The 27,631-nt window shown below is 48.5% G+C and overlaps 1 protein-coding gene across 1 annotated transcript in view; it reads left to right on the top strand.

Moving 5' to 3' along the window:
- Positions 1–25,667, top strand: part of LOC311234644 (uncharacterized protein) — a gene marked incomplete at its 3' end in the record, with an annotated part of 92,219 nt that extends 66,552 nt beyond the window's left edge. The window contains exons 5-6 of the mRNA XM_084321891.1: positions 10,331–10,559; positions 25,321–25,667. Coding sequence (XP_084178017.1) covers positions 10,331–10,559; positions 25,321–25,667 — 576 coding nt within the window. The remainder of the gene's footprint in view (positions 1–10,330; positions 10,560–25,320) is intronic.
- Positions 25,668–27,631: the final 1,964 nt, after the last annotated feature.

Genomic DNA, 27,631 nt, shown 5'->3' on the forward strand with positions numbered 1-27,631 from the left:
TGTACAGTATTGGCCAGGAGTACATAGACGGTAGTGATTCAATGATATCAGTACTTGATTAATACAGTCAGGGAATTGTACCCTTCAGTTACAGTATCTATAACCGAAATGCCATTGGATTTAACGTTATTAGCTATTAGCCCATTATCTTGGCTTCCAGGAAATATACTAGACCAAATCCGGTATGATGCTTATATTCACGGAGCTATAAAATGAGAACGTATTGATGGGAAAAAAAATCTTTAAGCCATTTTGAAGGGACGGTTTATGGTCTCAATTCACAATGAGAATGGACAGATAGCAATACTATAAAGTATAGATTTAGCTCTACAAACAGCCCCACGTCTGTTTACATTTCACGGTCCTCTTGAGATTAATTAGACTCATCCCAGTGGCCGCGAAAGTGTTAACTGTGTTTTTATTTTGTTATTGGTGTATATATATGTATGTATATGTATATTATATATATGTATATATGTATATTTGTACTCCTGTTGGAGCCTCTTGGACCAGATCAATGTTTTATCTGGCTAAATAAAGGTTAAATAAATAAATAAATAAGAAACTGATGATCTGGTCCTGTTAACTTTGAATTTTCTATGGGGACTGCCCAGATCCCTCTCATGGACCTGGAGCTCACTTTGAGAACCTCTAATCTAGTTCTTCAGTATTCGTCTCTAATTACTCTAAAATTGTGTATTCTGTGTGTTGTGAAGGGCCAGATTAAACCGAATATATATATTTATTTATATATATATATTTAATTGTATTTGTATATTCTCTAATATTCCCTGATATCCCTTGTATATTCCTTGTACAATATGCATTGAATATCCATTCTAGCCTACTGAACATCCCATAATAGTCTCCATTCTACTATTGGTCGAGACCTTGGTGCCAGGCTGCCATACCCCTCAGACCCAGTTCAAACGTACCGCTCGACATGTACGAACAAGTCCTAGTTCCGCGTAGGAATTTGGCTACCGCACCACTAATGGGACTATTTGTTCATAGTGCGTATATATACTGCGCTACTAAAGTAGGACTTTCTTTTCAGTCCAGTTTCTTACCCTCCAATAGAGTCACAGACGTAAAGCCTCCCCGCGATGCCACGTGTGGGAGTAAGGCCAAGTTCGGCCTACCATCGGTATTGAGACATTGTGTATATTAATATTTGAATAGTCATATTTGGCACTATATCGTCGAGTTGGACGTAGTCTATTAAGCTAATAATAGTCTGTTAATATATAGTGCTTCGTGCGGTGAGAATACTACCGTAGTCAGTACCCCATCGTTTCGGGCAGAGAACTGGCTGCTTACCCAGGGTGGTTGACCCTATGTGAAGCTGCACCCGAGGAGCCCCAGAGCCGACGAGCGAGTGGACCTGTATACCGGATTATCCTACCGACGACAGCCCGCCTTCCCAGGCACGGATTATGCTTTGGATACTTTGATTATTCTATGGATAAAGACCCCCGACACTACCGTGTGTTGGAACCCCCCCCCTGGAGAGGACGCAAGGTGAGGAGACGCTCTGCAAGACGAGGTCTCTCCACATCTCTCCCCCGTGGACCGGAGAGAGCCGGCCCACAAAGAGTCCACCTGCTTTCATCTGTGGTCCAAGGATCGCCGGCGCATTGAACGGCACTACAGTGGGTTCACCTGGGATACCCTTGGCCGGACGAGGCAGCTGGATTCTACCCCCCCCCCCCCTCCTACTCCTGTCGGCTTACAAGCGACCGGATTAACCCCCTCTAGTGTATCCAGCCTATAATCATTAAAGTATCATTGCTGTTATTCCTTAACTATTCCAGGTCGTATATTTACCACCTGCGCCTTCAGAGATTGGACATTATCTATTGATATACCGACGAATACTCCTTGCCATAAAAGTGCATACTATTTCAATTCATAAATGTAATTAAGTGATTAAGTGCTTATTCTACACACCATCGCTGTGTAGGAAATAAAGACCTGTTTCTAATTCGTACATTTGTGTTGGATCCGTTTCATCTACGTGAGAGTGTTCATGATAATATATTTATGCCGTGTACTGGGTGGCCGAATATTAAGTACAAAGGTAGTGGTAGTAAGTATCATATCTAGTAATACAGTCAGGGAATTGTACCCCTCAGTTACAATTGGTCCTTCGAGCCGGATGGTAATTAGTGTAATATTAATATAGTGTTATTAATATTGAAATGGCCTATGATGAACACTCCACGAAACGATCCTCCTAACCAACGCCCGCAGCGCGAACGACGGCTCCCTCAGTACTTAGAGGCTTACGCTGTCAGTCAACAACCTAGTCTTCTACTAACAGTAAACGCGGTAAAACTAGAAAGTAAAAGTATGTCTAACCCCAACGCCCAGACTACCCCGACCATAGAGGCCCCTACGGGCTCTAATGTAACTGACCAAGTTCACGGTGGGGACCAGTGGGAACCAGACATGACTTCACACCCCGCCAGTACTGAAGAAGTAGTCCCCGATGAGTCCCGGGAGGAATACAACGCTACCGAGAGAGAACTCGGCACGGAAGAAGACGGGGAGAGCACCGTGGAGATAGAGCTCCAAGGCTCCGCAAGGAGTACCCCGAGGGAAGGCTCCCCTATACAACCGCCTTCTCCCAGCGAGGCAGAGAGGACCCTACAGCAGGCATTCCTCGTCAGCCTGAAAGCCTCTACTGAACGCGATAGACTCCAGCGTGAACGCGATCGATTGCAGCTACAGCAACGGAGCGAAGAAGAACACATACGCCTGGAAATAAGACGCATTCAGATGGAAGAGAATGTGGCCCGAGACCGAGCAGACAGCCAGCGAGCAGCTGCTGGTGCTCTACGGGACGCAGAGCGCGACAGACAGCAAGCGCAACTAATAGAACAGCTGATCAGACGGACAACACCCTCTCCCTCCGCCAGAGGCTCCAGGAACTCGTCTAGACACACCTCCAGGGCGGCATCCCCTAGCCGAGTAAACAACCCTGAACTTGACCAACAGACGAGGTCTATACCCCCCACAGACCACCTCCCCCCACCGGTCCAAGCGAGACCTAGCAACCGGGAAGGAGCAGCATATCCTGTGGAGAGGCTAAACCAGAGACTACAAGCACTGGATGACCTAACTGAAGACGAAGAGGAAGAGGAGGAGAACCGCGCCCGAAGACAGCACAGTACTCTACCGGACCGGGAGGTCCGGTACAGCCCAGGCTATACTCCCGCGGAGCTGCGCTACAGACTCCCGACTCTATACACGGGTGAGCACGACGCACGACCCGCACCGAGGAACAGCACCTGGACAAGCGGGCCATGGTACACTGCCGGTACCAGCCCATACCAAGGAGCGGGAGGAGACTCGCCTAGGAGGCCTCTCCCCCAACGCTCGCCGATGTATCCACAGTCAGCGTCATACATTGGCACGCCTATGGTACCCGACTTCACCCAAGAGAACCGGGCCCAGTATACAGAACTCCGCATGTGTCTGGAGACCATGTTGGTGGATGTATTGGATGAACGCCACAAATACGCCATCCTACTGCAGCACTTAAAGGTGCCCCGCGCACATAATATAGCGCTCGCCTACGCGACTTCCACCACCCCATACACAGCAGCGCTGGTAGCATTGGACCAGAGGTATGGGCGCATATGGGATTACGTGATCCAGGAGATCCGACACATCGACCGCTTACCCCCAGCAATAGACAATCGAGCACTGGACGACCTGTCCATCAGAGTGCAGTCCCTGGTAGGGATGTTGGGAGCGCAAAGAGAGAAGGGGAAGTATGAACTTTACGCCAACTCAAATGTGGAAAGGATCCTGGAGAAGCTGCCGCCCGCTCGTCAGGAGCGCTTTAGGCGGCAGAGGGACCACAGAGACCCGAATGGCCCCGAACCGAACCTCCTCGATCTAGCAGACTTCCTGGCGAGAGAAGTCAGCAGCCTACGGCTAGATACATTCGGACGGAGCACCCCTGGCTCCAGAGAAGGAACCAGACGACTAAATGATGGAAGAAGATCGGTGACTGTGATGCACCAATCGGAGTCAGTACCGAGCAGCAGGAGCCACAGTACCCCCTCCAGAACGGAGAAGTGGAAGATAGTGTGCCCCTACTGTGAGAAAGAACACTGGCTAGCGCAATGTGACTCCTTCCCCAAGCTGAACGCGGAGGAAGCAGGTCAATGGATAAAGTCCAACAAGCGCTGTTTTCGCTGTGCGCGCTCACACATGGCAGCCGAATGCCGCTTAAAGAAAAGGTGCACCAAGTGCGATGGAGCCCATCTGGACATACTTCACGACAGTAACAGATGGCGCCCTTCACCTGCACCATCCAGCCGCAAAGCGAGCGTCATGTACATCGATCCCGCCAGCAGCAGTGGAGCCCGAGTACTCCTAAAAGTAGTGCGTGTGACACTAAGCTACCAGAATAAAGTCCTGGACACTTACGCCGTCCTCGATGACGGGTCAGAGAAGACCCTGCTGCTCGCCTCCGCTGCGGCCCAGCTAGGGCTGCGGGGAAGCGAAACCCAAATGACAATTCGGACAATAAGACGAGATTTGAAGACGATAAAGGGCGAGAATGTCTCATTCTCTATCGCAGCAAGCGGCCAGCCTGAGCGACGGTACCAGATTGCAGACGCTTTCACCAGCCAAGAAATAGGACTGTCGCGGTACACATACCCCGTCGCCAAGCTGATGGAGAAATATGCACATCTGCGCAAGTTACCGATCCCGCTCATAGACAATGCTATGCCGACCCTGTTGATAGGCTCCGACCATGCAGACCTCATTGTCCCGATAGACCGGGTTCATACCGGACCCCGAGGCTGCCCTGCAGCAGTCGAGACCCGTTTGGGATGGACTCTCCAAGGCCCGCTCGCCAAATCTCTCAACCGAAGTACAGCCACTAGATGTCTCCACTCCCGAGTCACAGAGGGAGAAACCGCACTCCTGCAACACGTAGAGCGGCTATGGAGCTTGGAACAAATGCCCTTTAAGAATGGAAAGAAAGACATTCGCTCTAAAGATGACATTTACGCCATTCACCTCCTCGAGACAGGGACCAAGAGAGTCCCGGTCAACGGCGTGTTGAGATACGCCACGCCACTCCTGCGGCGAGAAGGAATGCCTACTTTCCACGCCAAGACAGACGCCATAGAACGGTACCTGCTGAACACGGAGCGGCGCTTAGCCAAGAACCCCGCCCAAGAGAGTGTATACCGCGCTGAGATTGAGAAGCTCATCACAGCGGGACACGTCACAAAGATGGACATTAAAGAGGCTGACCAGACCACTGAATCGTGGTACGTGCCCCACCACAAGGTCCATCACAACGGTAAAGACCGCATAGTATTTAACTGCAGCTACCAGATCGGATCCCAAAATCTGAATAAAGAGTTACTGCCCGGTCCCACACTCGGCGTTCTACTCCGCTTCCGCCAGGAAAAGGTGGCCATCAGCGGGGACATTAAAGGAATGTTCCTGCAGGTGAGATTAGTAGAGGCGGACAAGCCCCTGTTACGGTTCCTATGGAGAGAGAAGCCAGGAGATGAGCACCCAGCCATCTACCAATGGGAAGTCCTCCCCTTCGGAACGACGTGCAGCCCCTGCTGTGCGACATTTGCACTACAGAAACATGTAGCAGAGGACCCAGCAGCGGACGAAGAGGTCCGACACAGCGTAAAGAACAGCTTCTACGTAGACAACTGTCTACAAAGCCTTTCAACCCAGGAAGAAGCCGAGGCTCTCCTGATTAAACTCCGCGCCTCATTGATCAAAGGCGGCTTTGATCTCAGGCAGTGGGCCAGCAGCGATCCGCAAGTACTGCGCAGCCTCTCCTCCGAGGACAAGGCAGCCAGCAGCGAGACCTGGATGGCTACAATCCCGGGAGAAGCCCAGGAGATGACCCTGGGATTGGCGTGGCGATTCAAAACAGATTCGCTTCACTACAGACACAAGCCCCTGACTACGGAGCAGGGAAGGCCGGCGGCGGCGCCGACCACCAGACGGAGTGTGTACACAACACTCGCCCGACAATATGACCCGCTAGGATGTATTCTACCGTACACCACCAGGGCAAAAATGATTGTACGAGCATTGTGGGACAAGGACCAGGGCTGGGACGACCCCATTCCCGCACATCTTGCATCCACCTGGAGAGAGTGGGAGATGGAGCTCCACTCACTCCCAGGCGTTAATATGCGCCGAAGCTACTTCCCACCCACGGTGAGGCCAGAGACATGTAAAATGGACTTACACGTCTTCAGTGACGCCTCAGAGGTCGCATACGGATCAGTAGCCTACTTGCGGGCCCAAGACCAAGGGGGAGAGATCTACACAGCATTTGTCCTCGCCCGCTCGAGAATAGCCCCACGCAAGCAACAATCTATCCCACGTCTAGAGCTCTGCGCAGCCCTAGCCGGAGCGCACCTAGCCACGCTCATCCAACGTGAGCTCACCATACCGGTGTCTAGAACAATCCTGTGGTCAGATTCCACGACGGTACTCGCCTGGATCAAATCGGACTCATGCAAGTACAAAGTCTTCGTGGGAGTCAGAGTCACCGAGATTCAAGACTTAACCGAAGAGTTAACCGGAGAAACAGAGTGGCGCTACGTTGATACAAAACAGAACCCAGCTGACGTCATCACCCGGGGGATGCCCCTGGATGACCTCACCCGTCGCAATGTCTACAGTGACGGCCCCGCATTCCTAAGACTCCCGGAAGGACAGTGGCCCATGCCTATCCCGAGGGAAGCAAGTCCAGAGGAGGTGGAAATTAAGAAGTCTGTGTTCTGTGGATTGAGCACCGTAGCCTCCACCGACCCTAACATAAACGATTGCACGTCCATAGAGAGTGCACAACAAAGAACATTCCTGCGGTACCACCCGGAGTGCAAGTCCCCCGCTGATATGTCAGCAGCTAACTACGAGGAAGCAGAATTGCTTCTACTGCAGCGAGCCCAGAGAGACTCGTTCCCCGATGAATTGGCCTGTCTACAGGGAGGAAAGCCCGTCCCATCCGACAGCAGATTAATTCACCTGGCCCCCGAGAGCGACGCTCACACCCTCATCAGAGTGGGTGGTCGCCTACGCAGAGCCCCCAATCTACCGGATGACATTAAATACCCGATCGTATTGAACAGCCGACACAAGGTCACAGAGCTGATTATAAAGAAATACGATGAGGATGTACATCACGCAGGAGCAGAAAGAGTCTTCGTGGAAATCAGACGTCGTTACTGGATCCTACAAGGAAGAGAGGCGGTACGACGCTTCCAACGAACATGTCTAGACTGCCGCAAGTGGCGCGCGCAGCCCAGCATACCAAGGATGGCTGACCTTCCTCCATGTCGCCTCCGAATCGGTGACAAGCCATTCCACTCAACGGGTATGGACTGCTTTGGCCCGCTGCACATAAAGAAAGGAAGAGGAACCGAGAAGCGGTGGGGTATTGTATTCAAATGCATGACCACCAGAGCGATACACATCGAGCTTCTCCCGACCATGAGCACAGACTCATTCCTTATGGCCTTCCGTAGATTCATATCACGGAAAGGAAGACCGTCTACCCTATTGTCCGATCATGGGACAAACTTTAAAGGCGGCGAAAGAGAGCTGAGAGAGAGCTTCCAAGCTATGGGCCCAGAACTTAAGACCCACCTCGCTCCAGCACAGGTTGATTTCCAATTCAACCCCCCAAACGCACCCCACTTCGGTGGCACTTGGGAATGAGAAGTGCGCTCCATAAAGACAGCCCTGTACGCAGTACTTGGGGCCCAGACTGTGGCGGAAGAAGTCCTAATGACAGTCCTCACGGAGATTGAGGGAGTACTTAACTCGAAGCCCCTCGGATATGTCTCCAGTGATGTGGCGGATATCGACCCAGTTACCCCCAACACACTCCTGATGGGGCGGCTAGATCCCACATTACCCCAGACAATGTACCGGCCTGAAGAAGCGAACGGCCGACGAATGTGGAGGTACAGCCAAGTATTAGCCGACAAGTTTTGGAACAGTTTCCTACTGCACTACCTACCGTCTCTACAGACCCGCCAGAAGTGGGTAAAGGAGAGAGACAATTTGACAGAAGGAACAGTCGTCATGATTATTGATCAATCACTGCCCAGAGCTATGTGGCCGGCCGGCCGCGTAAGCAAAGTGATCACCGGTGTCGACGGCAAGGTCCGAGCAGCTGAAGTGCTCGTCCAGGGTCGCACTTACACCCGTCCCGTGGCAAGGCTCATAGAACTGCCTCGACTCCCAGACACAATCGATGATGACCATGACCCTACAACCCTATGACTTTGTGAAGTTGACTGACCCCTACAGCAAACCCTTATGTGTAAATAGACAACGCGATTAATCTGTCTCCGTTTAACTGATTAGGTCTGGGACCTATTCAGGGGGTGGCTGTTGTGAAGGGCCAGATTAAACCGAATATATATATTTATTTATATATATATATTTAATTGTATTTGTATATTCTCTAATATTCCCTGATATCCCTTGTATATTCCTTGTACAATATGCATTGAATATCCATTCTAGCCTACTGAACATCCCATAATAGTCTCCATTCTACTATTGGTCGAGACCTTGGTGCCAGGCTGCCATACCCCTCAGACCCAGTTCAAACGTACCGCTCGACATGTACGAACAAGTCCTAGTTCCGCGTAGGAATTTGGCTACCGCACCACTAATGGGACTATTTGTTCATAGTGCGTATATATACTGCGCTACTAAAGTAGGACTTTCTTTTCAGTCCAGTTTCTTACCCTCCAATAGAGTCACAGACGTAAAGCCTCCCCGCGATGCCACGTGTGGGAGTAAGGCCAAGTTCGGCCTACCATCGGTATTGAGACATCGTGTATATTAATATTTGAATAGTCATATTTGGCACTATATCGTCGAGTTGGACGTAGTCTATTAAGCTAATAATAGTCTGTTAATATATAGTGCTTCGTGCGGTGAGAATACTACCGTAGTCAGTACCCCATCGTTTCGGGCAGAGAACTGGCTGCTTACCCAGGGTGGTTGACCCTATGTGAAGCTGCACCCGAGGAGCCCCAGAGCCGACGAGCGAGTGGACCTGTATACCGGATTATCCTACCGACGACAACCCGCCTTCCCAGGCACGGATTATGCTTTGGATACTTTGATTATTCTATGGATAAAGACCCCCGACACTACCGTGTGTTGGAACCCCCCCCCTGGAGAGGACGCAAGGTGAGGAGACGCTCTGCAAGACGAGGTCTCTCCACATCTCTCCCCCGTGGACCGGAGAGAGCCGGCCCACAAAGAGCGCATTGAACGGCACTACAGTGGGTTCACCTGGGATACCCTTGGCCGGACGAGGCAGCTGGATTCTACCCCCCCCCCCCTCCTACTCCTGTCGGCTTACAAGCGACCGGATTAACCCCCTCTAGTGTATCCAGCCTATAATCATTAAAGTATCATTGCTGTTATTCCTTAACTATTCCAGGTCGTATATTTACCACCTGCGCCTTCAGAGATTGGACATTATCTATTGATATACCGACGAATACTCCTTGCCATAAAAGTGCATACTATTTCAATTCATAAATGTAATTAAGTGATTAAGTGCTTATTCTACACACCATCGCTGTGTAGGAAATAAAGACCTGTTTCTAATTCGTACATTTGTGTTGGATCCGTTTCATCTACGTGAGAGTGTTCATGATAATATATTTATGCCGTGTACTGGGTGGCCGAATATTAAGTACAAAGGTAGTGGTAGTAAGTATCATATCTAGTAATACAGTCAGGGAATTGTACCCCTCAGTTACACTGTGTTAAAAAAAACAGGCTGAAGCCCCCAATGTTTTCTAACCCTAAAAACAACGCCCCTGCTCCTACCTACCTTCCTTCCTCCCTACCTCCCTATGTCCCTCCCTCCCTAACTTCCTTCCTCCCTACCTCCCTATGTCCCTCCCTCCCTAACTTCCTACCTCCCTTCCTCCCTATGTCCCTCCCTCCCTACATCCCTCCTCCTTCCCTACCCCCCCTCCCTACCTCCCTCCCTCCTTCCCTATCTCCCTCCTTCCCTGCCTCCCTCCCTCCCTACCTACCTCCCTATGTATCTCCCTCCCTCCCTCCCTCCCTCCCTCCCAACCTCCCTCCTTCCCTACCTCCATACCTCCCTCCCAACCTCCCTCCTTCCCTACCTCCATACCTACCTCCCTATGTATCTCCCTCCCAACCTCCCTCCCTCCCAACCTCCCTCCTTCCCTACCTCCATACCTCCCTCCTCCCTCCCTACCTCCCCCCCCCCCCCTCCCCCCTCCCCACCTCCCTCCCTCCCCCGGTGCAGGTCAGCCATGCGGAGGTGTACCCGGGCTCTGGGGTCCTCTGTGACGTGCGCTCCTGGCACGCGGCCAACCACGCCCAGTCTCCCACGGCGATGGCCCGTACGCTGCTGCTGGGTGTGTTCGACATGGACACCCTGATGAGCAGCAACCTGAGAGGAGGGCGGAGTCGCAGGCCGGCCTTCCACCCTCAGCGGAGCGCCCTGGACCCCCACAAGATCAACGCCATCTTCAGTACGTCACGGTATCATGATGTCACTGCTCAGCCTAATTTAATTTAATTTAATTTAATTTAATTTAATTTAATTTAATTAAATTTAATTTAATTTAATTTAATTTAATTTAATTTAAAACCTTTATTTAAACCTTTATGAGGTTTCCCTCATTTACAGTCACGTCGAGTGTACATACAGAGTTAAGCAAAACATACAGAAGGCATATAGAATCACACAGAATATTAAATCATAACAATAAGACAAGGAAGGATAACAATCAATTAAAACATGTACAACTTCATTGACAAAGGTTGTAGATCAAGGTTTTAAACTCTGCAACCGAGGGGAGAATCTCAAGCTTTAAGGGCTGTTGGAGTTCATTCCATGAGCTAGAGGTAAGGCTGAGCCCGAATGTTCGAACGTTCGTTCGTTACGTTAACATTCGAATTCTAAATCAAAATTCAAATTTTTTATAAAAAATATTTTACATTTTTAATATTTTGTATGTGTCTATTCATTCTGTTTAAACCAATGGGGTTTTTCTTCACAGTTGCAGATAAAGATTAGGCTACACTAATATTATAGTATTAAAAAAAACTGCTGAGTTATATTCATTAACACTTTGATCGCCATGGGTTAAATTCATAATTTACCATCCCTCGCCAGCTCTATTTGTCTATGGAGAAGTTCCCCTTCTTTGCAGGGCTATAACTTTTTAAATTCTATTGCTAAATTGCCATTATTATGGCCCATTCAATGTCCTATATGTATTGTTCAGGGTGTAGCAACGTTAAACTTTTTCATTCACATATTCATACTAAAATATGGTCTAAAGTATAAGTATGTTTTTATCGTTTTCTGCAGCTTTCTCCAGAACTTGATTTATAGCTCCAAATGCATTATATTGATGATGAAATACAGTTTGATAGCAATCGGCGCGAGATAAAAAATTTCAACTGGACGTGGTTCTAGAAGTTACTACGTGTCATCTGATGATGACCGGATGGGCGGGGGATCGTTTATAATTCTGTGGGCAGCGTTAGATGATTCATCCAGAGTGGGTCATATGTTCATCATAGCAGTTTATATGGAACACGTTAGAATATAACGCTGAATCTTACCGTGGCTTCCTCGCGCCGCTGGCAGATGAGCGTGGAACAGAATTTTTTCTATTATGGGATGGAGAAATGCCCGATCCATTTCCAGGTTGTATAATGGTATATACTAGGGCTGCAACTAATGACTAATTTGGTAGTCGACTAATCTGTCGATAATTTTTTCGATTAGTCGACTAATCGAAAACCAATTATGTAAAAAAAAAAAAGGATATATTTTTTTTTTTTTTTTTTTTTTTTTTACTACCTATCTTTGTGAAAGTGGCTTCTCAGCTCTGGTCCAGCTGAAGACAGAGCAGAGGAACAGATTGGACATTGAGCATGACCTCAGAGTTGCTTGTCTACCATCACCCCAGACTTTGAGACTCTTGTCAGGACCAAACAACAACATCATAACATGATGATCCCATAGCAAATTAAAATAATGACTCATGAAACATTTGAATTTGGATCTTAAGCCACTTTAAATGAAAATGTATTTGAAGAACAATACAGCAATCACTCATAACAAGATAAATAAATTAAATAATACAAATTAAAGTGGAAGTGTACTTTAAATAACTTAAAAAATAATAATAAAAAAGAAAAATAACTAGCAGCATCTGCCCCCAGCACCGCGGCTGATGGGGCTGTAACTTGGTCCAGGACCAGGAGGGTGACGTGGAACAGCTGTAAGGGGAGAGGGGGATGAGTCAGATCAGACAGACTTCTAGGTTTTTTGTTTGCTGTGTGTGAGAGGAGTCCGTGTGTGTATGTGTGTGTGTCTTACTCTGATCGCTGTGTGAGTGAGAGGAGTGTGTGTACTGTGTAATTTGTGTGTGTGTCTTACTCTGATCGCTGTGTGAGTGAGAGGTGTGTACTGTGTAATTTGTGTATGTGTGTGTGTCTTACTCTGATCGCTGTGTGTGAGTGAGAGGAGTGTGAATGTGTGTGTGTCTTACTCTGATTGCTGTGTGTGAGAGAGAGGAGTGTGAATGTGTGTGTGTCTTACTCTGATCGCTGTGTGTGAGTGAGAGGAGTGTGTATGTGTGTGTGTCTTACTCTGATCGCTGTGTGTGAGTGAGAGGAGTGTGTATGTGTGTGTCTTACTCTGATCGCTGTGTGTGAGTGAGAGGAGTGCGTGTGTAATGTATTGTGTGTCTAGTCTGATCATCCTCTCCTGCAGGGGAACAATGTTTTCAATGTCCAAAATTTGCTATGGGATCATCATGTTATGATGTTGTCTGGAACCCTGAGAAGCCACTCTCACAAAGATAGGTAGTGCACAAAGAAAAAAAAATTAAATAATATTTTTTTTTAATGACTAATCGACGCAACAATTTCTCGTCGACGATTTTTTATAATCGACGTCGTCGATTATGTCGACTAATCGTTGCAGCCCTAGTATATACGTCCAAATCATGTTGTTTTTTCGAGTTATTTGCACCGATCGATGTTCACTGTGTCATACCACATATGGATGAGCACTTCCGGTTCAAAGGCTCATTTCCGGTTGGCGATCTGCCGATCGGCCACCAGATGGCGCTCTTGAACCGCTAGAGAGTTGAGTGGAGCTTTGCAGTGTGTCTCAGGGCTCCGGAGGGGAAATATGATTTCGATCACAGATTTTTGAAATATTGACATCAAAGACGAGTTACGGCGTCTTCGGCAGAATGAGCATGGCTAGGAATGACGTCTTAACTCGTCCCCGGCGATCATAGTGTTAAAGAAAGTTGATTTAATAAAAAAAGAGACTCATTTAATCAGATGAATCACTTTATTCAAATTGAGGATTTAGTTTGAGGATATTTATAAAAAAGAATATATATATATATATATATATATATATATATATATATATATATATATATATATATATATATTTTGAAAGAAAAAATATTTTTAAATAAAATAAAATAAAAATTATTAAAAAAGAAGGTTTGAACGTTCGTTCGGAAAAACCCTGACGAAGTTTGAATCCCAAAAACAGCCTTCGGGGACAGCCTTAGCTGTCAGTATACAGTATACACTGTTCTGAGCAAACCTGACCAGCCAGTCACTAGAACGCGTTCCATAGGTTCCTAAATTCCAATAACGATGTAGTATAACTCTTTCACTGCCACACGACAGAAGGTTAACCCTTTACTATCACACAACCGACGGCGATGCTCCATCATTAGCATCATTATCTCCGCATCCGCGGAGCTAATGATGCTAATAATGGAGCATCGCCGTCGGTTGTGTGATAGTAAAGGGCTAACCTTCTGTATTGTCACAGTGAAAGGGTTAACTGGCTGTCGTGTGGCAGTGAAAGGGATAAGGAGGTAGCTTACCAATAAGGGCCTTAAAAATGAACAAATACCGGTGATAAGCTGACAGGAACATCGAATGATGAATACATCTGGAAACCATCAGTACCGTCTTCGTTGCCCATCTCAAAGCTCCATAGTACCTTTAGGTGTAGACAGTGGGCGACGGAGGCTCAGGAGGTAGAGCAGTTGTCTGGTAATCCGAAGGTTCCCAGTTCGATTCCCGCTTCTCTCGGGCAGCATGTCGAAGTGTCCTTGAGCAACTACAGACCTTTACTCTCACAATTCTCTAAAATACTGGAAAAACTCTGTAACAACAGGTTAGATGCTTTCTTATCCAACTCTGTTCTCAGATCAAGCTTTTGCTCAAGTTCACTTTCAATTCAGTCCATTCACACAGCTGCAATAGAGGTGTCGCGCTGATATGATAGTGTAGTTCTCTTTCTATAATGCTTCTGTGCGATGGCAGAGTAGGAAAAAAAAGCACAGTATTACTTTTCTACTGTGACCTGTTTATAAGACACCAAATGATTATGTTTTGTTAATATGTTTCTCATATAGCAACAATAAAAATGACCACCATCTCTTACATTGCCGTGTACAAAACAATGGTTGCTATGTTACAAGCAGCCACGTTGGAAGACTACACAAACATAGAACATTAAATCACATCGTTTTTCATCTCAATAGGCCTATTTGTTTTACGGTTTGATTATCACTGATACACATCCGTTCAGCTTTAGCTTTTGTGATTTATGATCACAGGGACTCGAACCCACAATATCCTTTCAACTTCAGCTTTTGTGATTTATGATCACAGGGACTCGAACCCACTTTAGCTTTTGGACTGGTTTATGTTCACAGGGACTCGAACCCATGATGGTCTAGTAATTTTTACCCCGAAAATTACTCTCTATTATTGCATAACAGAAAATCCCTATGTACTGTTTTGACACCAAAGGAAGCCCTGGAGGCCACACCCCTCAGTACGGGATATACCCCATCCGTCGCCGGTAGGTACGTTACCGCAAGCCTGGGTGTGGTTTAGGTACTCCGAAACGATCACTATTCGGTACAGGGGTTTCGGCCCGTCGTCTCGCTAGGACAAATCTGACAACACATAATGATAAAAGAGTCAAATAGAATAAACAGAGTAAAATAATTCAATAGTGCAGTGCAATAAATAGTTCTCATCTACAGTACATAAAATAAGCATTAAATAGATGGCAACAAAATAGACAAAGTCAGTATCCTTTCTGTTGTGAAGGATCAGATTAAACCGAATATATATATTTATTTATGGATATATATTTAATAGTATTTGTATATCGTTTGATATCCCTTGTATATTCCTTGTACATATACACTGAATATCCCTTTAGTCTACTAACAGCCCATAATAGTTTCATTCTCTCATTGGACAAGAACTTGGCGCCAGCAGCCAAGCCCCTTGGTTCAAGTTCAATCGTGCCGACGAACATGTCGTTACTAGCCCGGTTCCGCGTAGGAATACGTCTGGCGAAATACGAATGGTACTATTTGTTCACAGCGCATATATATATGGCGCAAGTAAAGTAGAACTTTCTTTTAGTCCCTTAGCCCTTAGTTCTTTACCCTCCAACCTAGTGGCAAGACGTTAAGCCTCACCCACGATACACGTGTGGTGCAGTATGGTCAACTTGGCCTCAGAATGGCATTGAGACATCGTGTGGATTAATAGTTGAATTGTCATAGTTTGGCACTATACCGTCGAGTGGGACGTATTTCTATTAAGTTAATAATAGTCTATTATGTATGGTGCATCGTTCGGTTAGAGTTATACAGTGAGTAGTACCCCCATCGTTTCCTCGCGTTATCTAGAGTCTTAACCAGGCTGGGCAGACCACGTGTGGTGCTTTCATCCGAGGAGTTCTGGGCTAGGACGAGTGGACCTGCACATTGGATTACCTTACCCGGACGACGGCGAGCCCTACACGGCTTGGATTATCTACTTGCTTTGGGTGCTTTGATTTATGCCATGGATAACAGCCAACACTGGTGAGTGTTGGAACTACCCCCCGAGAGGAGTCCAGGTGAGACGGCGCTCTACCCCGAGTGAGGTCGCCTCACGTCTCTTCGTTGTGGACGGGCAGCTACCGTCTACAAGAGGGCCCAACTGTATTCATCTGTGGACCAAGGTTCTGTGGGCACCGTGTTCAGCACTCTGAATTCTCCCAAGAAATCGTTGGCCAGATGGGATATCGCCGGCGGCTCTCCTAACCCCCCCCCCCCCCTACTGACTTACAACCAGCAGGACCCCCCTTTAGTATATCCAGCTATAATCATTAAGTACCATCGCTATAGTTCCCTAAAGAACCAGGTTGTATACTTGCTTCCTGCGTAACCAGAGATTGGACATTCAATGTTGATTTGCCTACGAATACTCATTTGCCTTACAAGTGCATTCAAATCATAAATGTCATTAAGTGAACGTTGTATATACCCTTTGCTATATATTAAATATTCGACTTATACATTTGTGTGGACTTGGTTTCATGGTGGGAAAGTGTTCATCATATCTATATCATGTACTGTGTGGCCAGTAGTTAAAGTACATAAAGCGGTAGTGGTTTAATGATACCATACTTATAAATACAGTCAGGGAATTGTACCCCTCAGTTACAATTGGTCCTTCGAGCCGGAGGGTAACTAGTGTAATATTAATATAGTGTTATTAATATTGAAATGGCCTATGATGAACACTCCACGAAACGGTCCTCCTAACGTAGAACGCCCGCGGCGCAGACGACAGACACCTCAGTACTTAGAGGATTACGCTGTCAGTCAACTACCTAGCCTTCGACAAACGGTAAACGCAATAAAAGTAGAAAGTAAAATTATGTCTGACCTTAACGACCAGGTTACCCCGACCACAGAGGCCCTAGTGGGTTCTAATGTAACTGACCAAGCTCACGGTGGGGACCAGGAGGGAGCTGACATGCCTTTACCCCCCGCCAATACCGAAGAAGTAGTCCCCGACCAGCCCCGGGAGGAAGACAACCCTACAGAGAGAGAACTCTGCACGGAACAAGATGAGGAGAGCGCCGAGGAGATAGAGCTCCAGGACTCCCCAACGAGTACAGCCAGGAGCGGCTCACCTCTACAACCGTCTTCCCCCAGCGAAGCGGAGAGGATGCTATCACAGGCGTTCCTCGTCAGCCTGACAGCCTCTACCGAACGTGATCGACTCCAGGGTGAACGCGATCGACTTCAGGGTGAACGCGATCGACTCCAGACACAGCAATGGAGCGAAGAAGAGCGCATACGCCTGGAGATGAGACGCCTTCAGACGGAAGAGAATATGGCAAGAGACCGAGCAGACACCCAGCGTGCCGCTGCCGGTGCCCAAAGAGAAACAGAGCGCGACCTCGCTCTCATCCAGCGCGAAACCGAGCGCGACAGACTACAGGGCGAGCGCGACAGACTACAGGGCGAGCGCGACAGACTACAAGCGCAGCTAATGGAGCAGCTGATCACCAAGGCAACACCCTCTCCCTCCGCCAGGGGTTCAAGGAACTCGTCGAGACAACAGTCAAGGGCAGCATCCCCTAACCGAGCAAGCGACCCTGAACTTGACCAACAGACCAAGCCTATACCCCCCGCAGACCCCCTTCCCCGACCGGTCCAAGCGAGACCCAGCTACAAGGAAGGAGCGGCATACACTGCGGAGAAGCTAAATAAACGACTACAGGATCTAGAGGACCTGATAGAAGAAGAAGAGGGAGAGGAGGAGAACCAAGCCCGACGACAGCACAGTACTCCACCGGACCAGGAGGTCCAGTACAGCCCAGGCTATACCCCCGCGGCGCTGCGCTACAGACCCCCGACTCTATTCACGGGTGAGCATGACGCACGACCAGCCCCGAGGAATAGCACCTGGACCAGCGGGCCATGGTACCCTGCCGGTACCAGCCCACAGAGAGGCGCAAGAGGAGACTCGCCTAGGAGGCCTCTCCCCCAACGCTCGCCGATGTATCAGCCATCCACGGCGTCATACATTGGCACACCGACGTTTCCAGACTTCACCTATGAGAATCGAGCACAGTACACGGAGCTCCGGATGTGCTTAGAGACAATGATGGTGGATGTCGCTGATGAACGCCACAAGTATGCAATATTACTGAAGCACCTGAAAGTACCCCGAGCGCACAATATAGCGCTAGCCTATGCCACCTCTACGACCCCATACACCGCGGCTCTAGCAGCGCTGGACCAGAGATATGGACGTATATGGGATTACGTAATCCAAGAGATAAGGCATATTGACCGCCTACCCCCAGCAACAGACAATCGATCGACCTGTCTATAAAAGTGCAGTCCCTGGTAGGGATGCTGGGAGCGCAACGAGAAAAGGGTATGCACGAGCTATACGCCAACTCTAACGTCGAGAGGATTTTAGAGAAGCTGCCACCCGCCAGACAAGAGCGCTTCAGGCGGCAGAGAGACCACCGTGATCCTAACGGTCCCGAACCATCCCTCCTCGATCTAGCCGACTTCCTGGCGAGAGAAGTCAGCAGCCTACGACTGGATACGTTCGTGCGGAGCACACCAAGCTCCAGAGAGGGACCCAGGAGAATAAACGATGGAAGAAGATCGGTGACTGTCATGCACCAATCAGAATCAGTACCGAGCAGTAAGAACCACAGTACCCCCTCGAGAAAAGAGAAGTGGAAGATGGTGTGCCCGTACTGCGAGAAGGAACACTGGCTGTCACAATGTGACCTGTTCACAAAGATGAATGCAGAAGAAGTGAGTCAATGGATAAAGTCCAACAGGCGCTGTTACCGATGTGCGCGCAGTCACATGGCAGCCGAGTGCCGCCTAAAGAAGAGGTGCAGTCGGTGTGACGGAGCCCACCTAGATGTCCTACATGACAGTAACAGAAGAAAGCCTGCACCTGCACCATCGAGCAGCACAAAGGCAAGTGTCATGTACATTGACCCCGCCAGCAGCAGCGGCGCCCAAGTGCTCTTAAAGGTAGTCCGTGTAACATTGAGCTACCAAGATAAAGTCATGGACACTTACGCCGTCCTTGATGACGGGTCAGAGAAGACCCTTCTGCTCGCGTCCGCTGCGGCCCAGCTGGGACTGCGGGGGAGCGAGAACCAAATGACGATTCGGACAATAAGAAGAGATTTAAAGACGATAAAAGGCGAGAATGTCTCCTTCACTATCGCAGCAAGCGGGCAGCCAGAGCGACGGTATAGGATTACAAATGCTTTCACCAGCCAAGAAATAGGACTATCACAGTACACCTACCCCATCGCCAAACTGATGGATAAATATGTGCACCTGCGTCAACTACCTATCCCGCTCATAGACGGCGCCACCCCGACCCTGCTGATAGGCTCCGACCATGCAGACCTCATAGTCCCGATAGACCGGGTCCATACAGGACCCAGAGGCTGTCCTGCAGCAGTCGAGACCCGCCTAGGATGGACACTACAAGGCCCCCTCGCTAAATCTCTCAACCGAACAGCAGCCACTAGCTGCCTCCACTCCAGAGTGACAGAAGAAGACACCACTCTCCTGCAGCATGTCGAGAGGCTATGGACACTAGAGACAATGCCCACCTTTCACGCAAAGAAAGACGCTACGGAGCGGTATCTATTGAACACAGAGCGGCGCCTAGCCAAAGACCCCGCTCAAGAAAGTGTGTACCGCGCTGAGATTGAGAAGCTAATCACAGCGGGACACGTGACAAAGATTGACATTAAAGAGGCCGATCAGACGACCGAATCATGGTACGTGCCGCACCACAAGGTCCACCACAACGGCAAGGATCGCATTGTGTTTAACTGCAGCTACCAGATCGGATCCCAAAATCTGAATAAAGAGCTCTTGCCCGGCCCCACACTCGGCCCCTCTCTACTAGGCGTGCTACTACGCTTCCGCCAGGACAAGGTGGCTATCAGCGGGGATATCAAAGGGATGTTCCTGCAGGTGAGACTAGTGGAGGAGGACAAGCCCCTGCTGCGGTTCCTATGGAGAGAGAGGATCGGAGATGAGCACCCCGCCATCTATCAATGGGAAGTCCTCCCTTTCGGAACTACATGCAGCCCGTGCTGTGCTACATTTGCACTACAGAAACACGTCGCAGAGGACCCAGCAGCAGATGAAGAGGTCCGACACAGTGTGAAGAACAGTTTCTACGTGGACAACTGTTTACAAAGCGTTTCGACTCAAGAAGAAGCCGAGGCTCTCCTACTCAAGCTACGCGCCTCTCTGATCAAAGGCGGCTTTGATCTCAGGCAGTGGGCCAGCAGCGACCCGCACGTATTGCGCAGCCTCTCCCCAGCGGACAAGGCTGCCAGCAGCGAGACCTGGATGGCGACAATCCCAGGAGAAGCCCAAGAAATGACACTAGGACTAGTCTGGCGCTTCAAAACAGACTCGCTCCACTATAGACACAAACCCCTGACCACGGAGCAGGGAAGGTCGACGGCGATACCGACCACCAGACGGAGTGTGTACAGAACACTCGCCAGACAATATGACCCGTTGGGATGTATTCTACCTTACACCACCAGGGCAAAGATGATTGTACGAGCACTATGGGACAAGGACCAGGGCTGGGACGACCCAATACCCGCACCCCTTGCCTCCACATGGAGAGAGTGGGAGACGGAACTCCGCTCACTCCCAGGCGTCAATATACGCCGCAGCTACTTCCCACCCACAGTGAGGCCAGAGACATGCAAGATGGATCTACACGTCTTCAGCGACGCCTCCGAAGTAGCCTATGGATCAGTGGCCTACTTGCGTGCCCAAGAGAAGGGAGGAGAGATACACACCGCCTTCATCCTGGCTCGCTCAAGAATAGCCCCACGAAAGCAACAATCTATCCCGCGTCTAGAGCTCTGCGCAGCCCTAGCAGGAGCGCATCTAGCCATGTTAATCCAACGTGAACTCACCATTCCGGTGCACAGAACAATCTTGTGGTCAGATTCCACGACAGTATTCACATGGATCAAGTCTGATTCATGCAGATACAAGGTCTTCGTGGGAGTCAGAGTCACAGAGATTCAAGAGTTAACAGAAGCAGCGAGCTGGCTGTAAGTATGTGGATACCAAACACAACCCAGCTGACGTCATCACCCGGGGAATGTCCCTAGATGACCTCACCCGTCACAACATCTACAGTGACGGACCAGAGTTCCTCAAGCTCCCGGAAGGTGAGTGGCCTACGCCCACCCCACGGGAAGTGAGTAAAGAGGAGGCTGAGAACAAGAAACCTATGTTCTGTGGACTGAGCACAGTCGCCTCCACAGACCCCAACATAGATGATTGCATTACCCTACAGAGTGCGCAGCTAAAGACATTCCTGTGGCACCACCCAGAGATTCAGCCCACTGCCGACATTTCAGCAGCTGACTACGAAGAAGCAGAACTTCTTCTACTACAACGAGCCCAGAGAGACCCGTTCCCCGACGAGCTAGACTGTCTACAGGGAGGAAAGCCCGTCAGACAGCAGATTGCTCCACCTGGCACCCGAGAGCGACGCCCATAATCTCATCAGAGTGGGTGGTCGTCTGCGGAGGGCCCCCAATCTACCGGATGACGTTAAGTACCCGATAGTCTTGAACAGCCGACACAAGGTCACAGAGCTGATCATAAAGAAATACGACGAGGATGTGCATCACGCAGGAGCAGAGAGAGTCTTCGCGGAGATCAGACATCGCTATTGGATACTTCAAGGAAGAGAAGCAGTGCAACGCTTCCAGCGAACCTGTCTAGACTGCCGAAAGTGGCGCGCGCAGCCCAGCATACCCCGGATGGCTGACCTACCTCCCTGTCGCCTCCGACTCGGCGACAAGCCATTCCACTCCACAGGCATGGACTGTTTTGGCCCGTTGTATATAAAGAAAGGAAGAGGAACCGAGAAGCGGTGGGGTATTGTATTCAAATGCATGACCACCAGAGCGATACATATCGAACTCCTTCCAACCATGAGCACAGACTCATTCCTTATGGCCTTCCGAAGATTCACATCACGGAAAGGAAAACCGTTCTACGTTGTTGTCTGATCACGGGACAAACTTCAAAGGCGGAGAAAGAGAGCTGAGAGAGAGCTTCCAAGCTATGGGCCCAGAACTTAAGACCCACCTCGCTCCATCCCAGATTGACTTCCAGTTTAATCCCCCGAACGCACCCCACTTCGGTGGAACCTGGGAACGAGAAGTACGTTCTATAAAGACAGCCCTGTACGCCGTGCTTGGGGCCCAGACTGTAGCGGAAGAAGTCCTAATGACAGTCCTCACGGAGATCGAGGGAGTATTGAACTCCAAGCCCCTCGGCTACGTCTCCAGTGATATAGCAGATGTCGACCCAGTCACCCCCAACACACTCTTGATGGTGCGGCTGGACCCCGCGCTACCCCAGACAATGTACAGGCCTGAAGAAGCGAACGGCCGAAGAATGTGGAGGTACAGTCAAGTACTAGCTGACAAGTTTTGGAACAGCTTTCTACTCCACTACCTACCGTCTCTACAGACCCGCCAGAAGTGGGTAAAAGAGAGAGACAATTTGACAGAAGGAACAGTCGTCATGATTATCGACCAGTCACTACCCAGAGCTATGTGGCCGGCTGGCCGCGTAAGCAAAGTGATCACCGGTGCCGATGGCAAGGTCCGAGCAGCTGAGGTGCTCGTCCAAGGGCGAACTTACACACGACCCGTGGCGAGGCTAATAGAACTGCCCAGACTCCCAGACACTATCGATGACGACCATGACCCCACGACTTTGTGAGTTGACTGACCCTTACAGCGGACCTTGAGTGGTAGACAGTGCGGTTAATCTGTCTCTGCTTAGCTAATTAGGTGGGACTAATTAGGGGGCGGCTGTTGTGAAGGATCAGATTAAACCGAATATATATATTTATTTATGGATATATATTTAATAGTATTTGTATATCGTTTGATATCCCTTGTATATTCCTTGTACATATACACTGAATATCCCTTTAGTCTACTAACAGCCCATAATAGTTTCATTCTCTCATTGGACAAGAACTTGGCGCCAGCAGCCAAGCCCCTTGGTTCAAGTTCAATCGTGCCGACGAACATGTCGTTACTAGCCCGGTTCCGCGTAGGAATACGTCTGGCGAAATACGAATGGTACTATTTGTTCACAGCGCATATATATATGGCGCAAGTAAAGTAGAACTTTCTTTTAGTCCCTTAGCCCTTAGTTCTTTACCCTCCAACCTAGTGGCAAGACGTTAAGCCTCACCCACGATACACGTGTGGTGCAGTATGGTCAACTTGGCCTCAGAATGGCATTGAGACATCGTGTGGATTAATAGTTGAATTGTCATAGTTTGGCACTATACCGTCGAGTGGGACGTATTTCTATTAAGTTAATAATAGTCTATTATGTATGGTGCATCGTTCGGTTAGAGTTATACAGTGAGTAGTACCCCCATCGTTTCCTCGCGTTATCTAGAGTCTTAACCAGGCTGGGCAGACCACGTGTGGTGCTTTCATCCGAGGAGTTCTGGGCTAGGACGAGTGGACCTGCACATTGGATTACCTTACCCGGACGACGGCGAGCCCTACACGGCTTGGATTATCTACTTGCTTTGGGTGCTTTGATTTATGCCATGGATAACAGCCAACACTGGTGAGTGTTGGAACTACCCCCCGAGAGGAGTCCAGGTGAGACGGCGCTCTACCCCGAGTGAGGTCGCCTCACGTCTCTTCGTTGTGGACCGGCAGCTACCGTCTACAAGAGGGCCCAACTGTATTCATCTGTGGACCAAGGTTCTGTGGGCACCGTGTTCAGCACTCTGAATTCTCCCAAGAAATCGTTGGCCAGATGGGATATCGCCGGCGGCTCTCCTAACCCCCCCCCCTACTGACTTACAACCAGCAGGACCCCCCTTTAGTATATCCAGCTATAATCATTAAGTACCATCGCTATAGTTCCCTAAAGAACCAGGTTGTATACTTGCTTCCTGCGTAACCAGAGATTGGACATTCAATGTTGATTTGCCTACGAATACTCATTTGCCTTACAAGTGCATTCAAATCATAAATGTCATTAAGTGAACGTTGTATATACCCTTTGCTATATATTAAATATTCGACTTATACATTTGTGTGGACTTGGTTTCATGGTGGGAAAGTGTTCATCATATCTATATCATGTACTGTGTGGCCAGTAGTTAAAGTACATAAAGCGGTAGTGGTTTAATGATACCATACTTATCAATACAGTCAGGGAATTGTACCCCTCAGTTACACTTTTTTTAGATTTTGTGATTTATGATCACAGGGACTCAAACTCGAAAGATGTTACATTTTATGAAAACCCATTTCCTCAACCGATTGAATTGAAAGTGAACGGAGCTCAACCTACGTCATATATTTATTCCTGTGTTTCTAAACGATACATGAATAAATCCTTTTGATCCACACCCTCTGGTTTCATTCTGTTTTGCAATTGTATTAATTATCAATTTGGATGATAGATGATTATAATCATCAATCATGTGTCACTTTAATACAATTTCATATTTAATACAGTACAGGTGCACCAGGTTTTTATTTGTATCCATCATGTAAAATGTACATTTATTAGGTTACACTTAAAACCAAAGTTTCACCACAATTCAATCAAAAGTATTAAGTGCTTTGTGTCTGTCTCTCTTTGTCTGTGTGCCTGTGTCTATGTGGGCCAATGAGTGTGTCCGTGTGTGAGTCCCGTTTTGCATGCGTGTGTGACTGAATCCTGTTCTGTCTGTCTGTGTGTCTGTGTGTGTGTGTGTGTGTGTGTGTGTGTGTGTGTGTGTGTGTGTGTGTGTGTGCGTGTGCGTGTCTCAGTCGGGGGCCAGGCCTGTTTCCGATCCACTGGTCTCCCTTCATTCATCATAATTTTGTTTTTAATGGGCTGACAGCTCTGGCAGTGCTGAGGAACGGCTGTGTCCCTCCTTGTCACTGCTCTGCTGCCATCCCTCTGTTCCCCCATCCACTCCTCTCTCTCTCCCTCCTTCCATTCCCCCCATCCACTCCTATCTCCCTCCCTCTCTCTCCCTCCCTCGCTCTCTCCCTCCCTCTCCCTCCTTCCAATCTGTCTGCCCCTCTACCACTCTCCATCTCTCACTCCAAACCCCTTCCATCTCTCTCTCCCTCCTGTCCATCTGTCCCTCTCTCCCTCCCTCCCTACCACTCATCCTCTCCCTGCCATCCATCCATTCCTTTCTTCCCCCCTCCCTCCCTTTCTTTCTCTCAATCTATCCCTCCTTCATCCATCCTCCCTCCATCCTTCCCGCTCTGTTTACATCCTCTCCTACATTGTTTTGCTACGCTGACTGACGCCCCCCCTCCTCCCCTGGCAGATGCCACGCTGGCTCGCTTCCCGCTGGCCCGGAAGGGTGTCATCGGCACCGGCATCAACTCCAAGCTGTCTGAGATCCGCTTCCGCTCCAGGAGAGCCCAGATATCTCTGAGAGACCGGGACAGGCGACAGGAGAGAGAGATATCTCTGAGAGCCCGGGACAGGCGACAGGAGAGAGAGATACCTCTGAGAGACCGGGATGGGCTACAGGAGAGAGAGATACCTCTGAGAGACCGGGATGGGCTACAGGAGAGAGAGATACCTCTGAGAGACCGGGATGGGCTACAGGAGAGAGATATACCTCTGAGAGACCGGGACGGACGACAGGAGAGAGAGATATACCTCTGAGAGACCGGGATGGGCTACAGGAGAGAGAGATACCTCTGAGAGACCGGGCCAGGCGACAGGAGAGAGAGATATACCTCTAAGAGACCGGGACGGGCACCGCCTGCCGACCACCAAAAATACTGTAGTCAAGTCAGTCAAAGCGCTTCAGTGTTGGCGGACAGACAGTTAAAGGAACAAACGTGAAAGTAGAGAGTCGGCATTGCACTCAACCGATTCATTCAACAGGAAGCGATTTGCGAGTACAATACACCATCCAACCAGAGTGGATAAAGAAATGCTCCAGAAATGAATATGCGTAGGGAAAGGCTTAACGAGTCAGCGCGAGAGCGCACACACACCATGATATCTGATTTATTAATGCCAAATAATGGACGACGACCGCAATTGGCACTTGAAAAGTATAAATGATGGATTAGTCAGTAGTAATTCATGCCGGGCTGTTTAGCTCAGCTGGTTAGTCCGCTGCCTGTGCAGCGAAAGGTCCCGAGTTTGAATCTCTTGCTTACTTTTTTTTTTTCTGTAACGTTAATTAATTTATCCACTCTGGTTGATAAGATAAGATATTCCTTTATTGATCCCCTTGGGGAAATGTAGGCATCATAGCAGCATGGGGGATGGGTGGGGGGGTACAGGTAGTAAAAACAACACAAGCAGTGTAAACAAATAAGTCAATATAACTGACTATCTAACCAACTGAAATATAGAGTATTCACAGTATCACAGTATTCACATAAGGTGCAGTATGCATAAGGTGGTGTTATTGTCCTTTTTGGGACACCAGAGTGGATAAATTATTTAACGTTACAAGAAAAAGAAAAATAAGCAAGAGATTCGAACTCGGGACCTTTCCACAGGCAGCGGACTAACCAGCTGAGCTAAACGGGCCATCATGAATTACTACTGACTAATCCATCATTTACACTTTTCAAGTGCCAATTGTGGTCGTCGTCCATTATTTGGCATTAATAAATCAGATATCATGCTATTATGTCATGTTCTACAGTAGGACTTACTACATGATACCCATTAAAACAAGTCATTCGAATAATAGAAGTATACTTTGCTGGAACGATTCATTTCAAACGTATACAGCGTGTGTGTGCGCTCTCGCGCTGAGTAACGCCCCCGTTGATGACGGAGACGGTGGAATGTTGGTTCTGCTTAAATGGGTGTAAATGCGGGCCGGTTCACCAGAGGGCACCAGAGTTCAGAGGGTTGAGAACGGAGCTGGAGCTTGAACCGGGGCCCGGCCGGTTTAAAAGCACTATTAGTGGAGCAGATTGCTGAAACAATCTTTCACTTGGTGCTACAAGCACCAAATTTGGCACACAAGTGCTGCGGAACCTACTCTCTCAGAAAAGTACGTTATCCACTTGAAAAAACAAAATGGCCACCACTTTTCAAGATGGCCGCCATTCGAAGTGGTTTTAAAGTGTTTGAACTGTATTTTGATTGAATAATCCTATTTTGATGGCCTATACATCGACATATATGTTTTTGAGTATGATAAATCCAATTCTGCATTTAGAAAATCTAAATTAATGAATATTATGATTAGAGGTGGGCATAGATAAAAAAAAATTTAATCTAGATGAATCTATCTGCAATCCTGGAGTTAATCTAGATGGATCTAGATTAAAATGGCTATAAAAAAAAAAGTCTCCCGAAGGCATTCAAAATATGTGTGTTCTACCCAAATAATGACCAGAGGAGGAGATTTATCCTCTCCTCTTCATCTGAGGAGTCACTAGCTGTTCTATCTCCTTGTTCAACAGCATGAACATGTCTCTTCTTTTTGTAATGTCCAGTGTTTCTTTTAAAACCAGACTTATCGCAATTGTCTGTGCCCTTCTTATTTCTACACGCACTTATTTCTATGTGGCCTTTTTTTAACATGTTTAACATGTTGGTTCAAGATGTCCTGTTTTTCCACAACGAAAACACAGACCCTGGCCGCTTTGCCC

Source organism: Notolepis coatsorum, assembly GCF_963971535.1.
Source record: "Notolepis coatsorum genome assembly, chromosome: 9".
NCBI lineage: Eukaryota > Metazoa > Chordata > Actinopteri > Aulopiformes > Paralepididae > Notolepis > Notolepis coatsorum.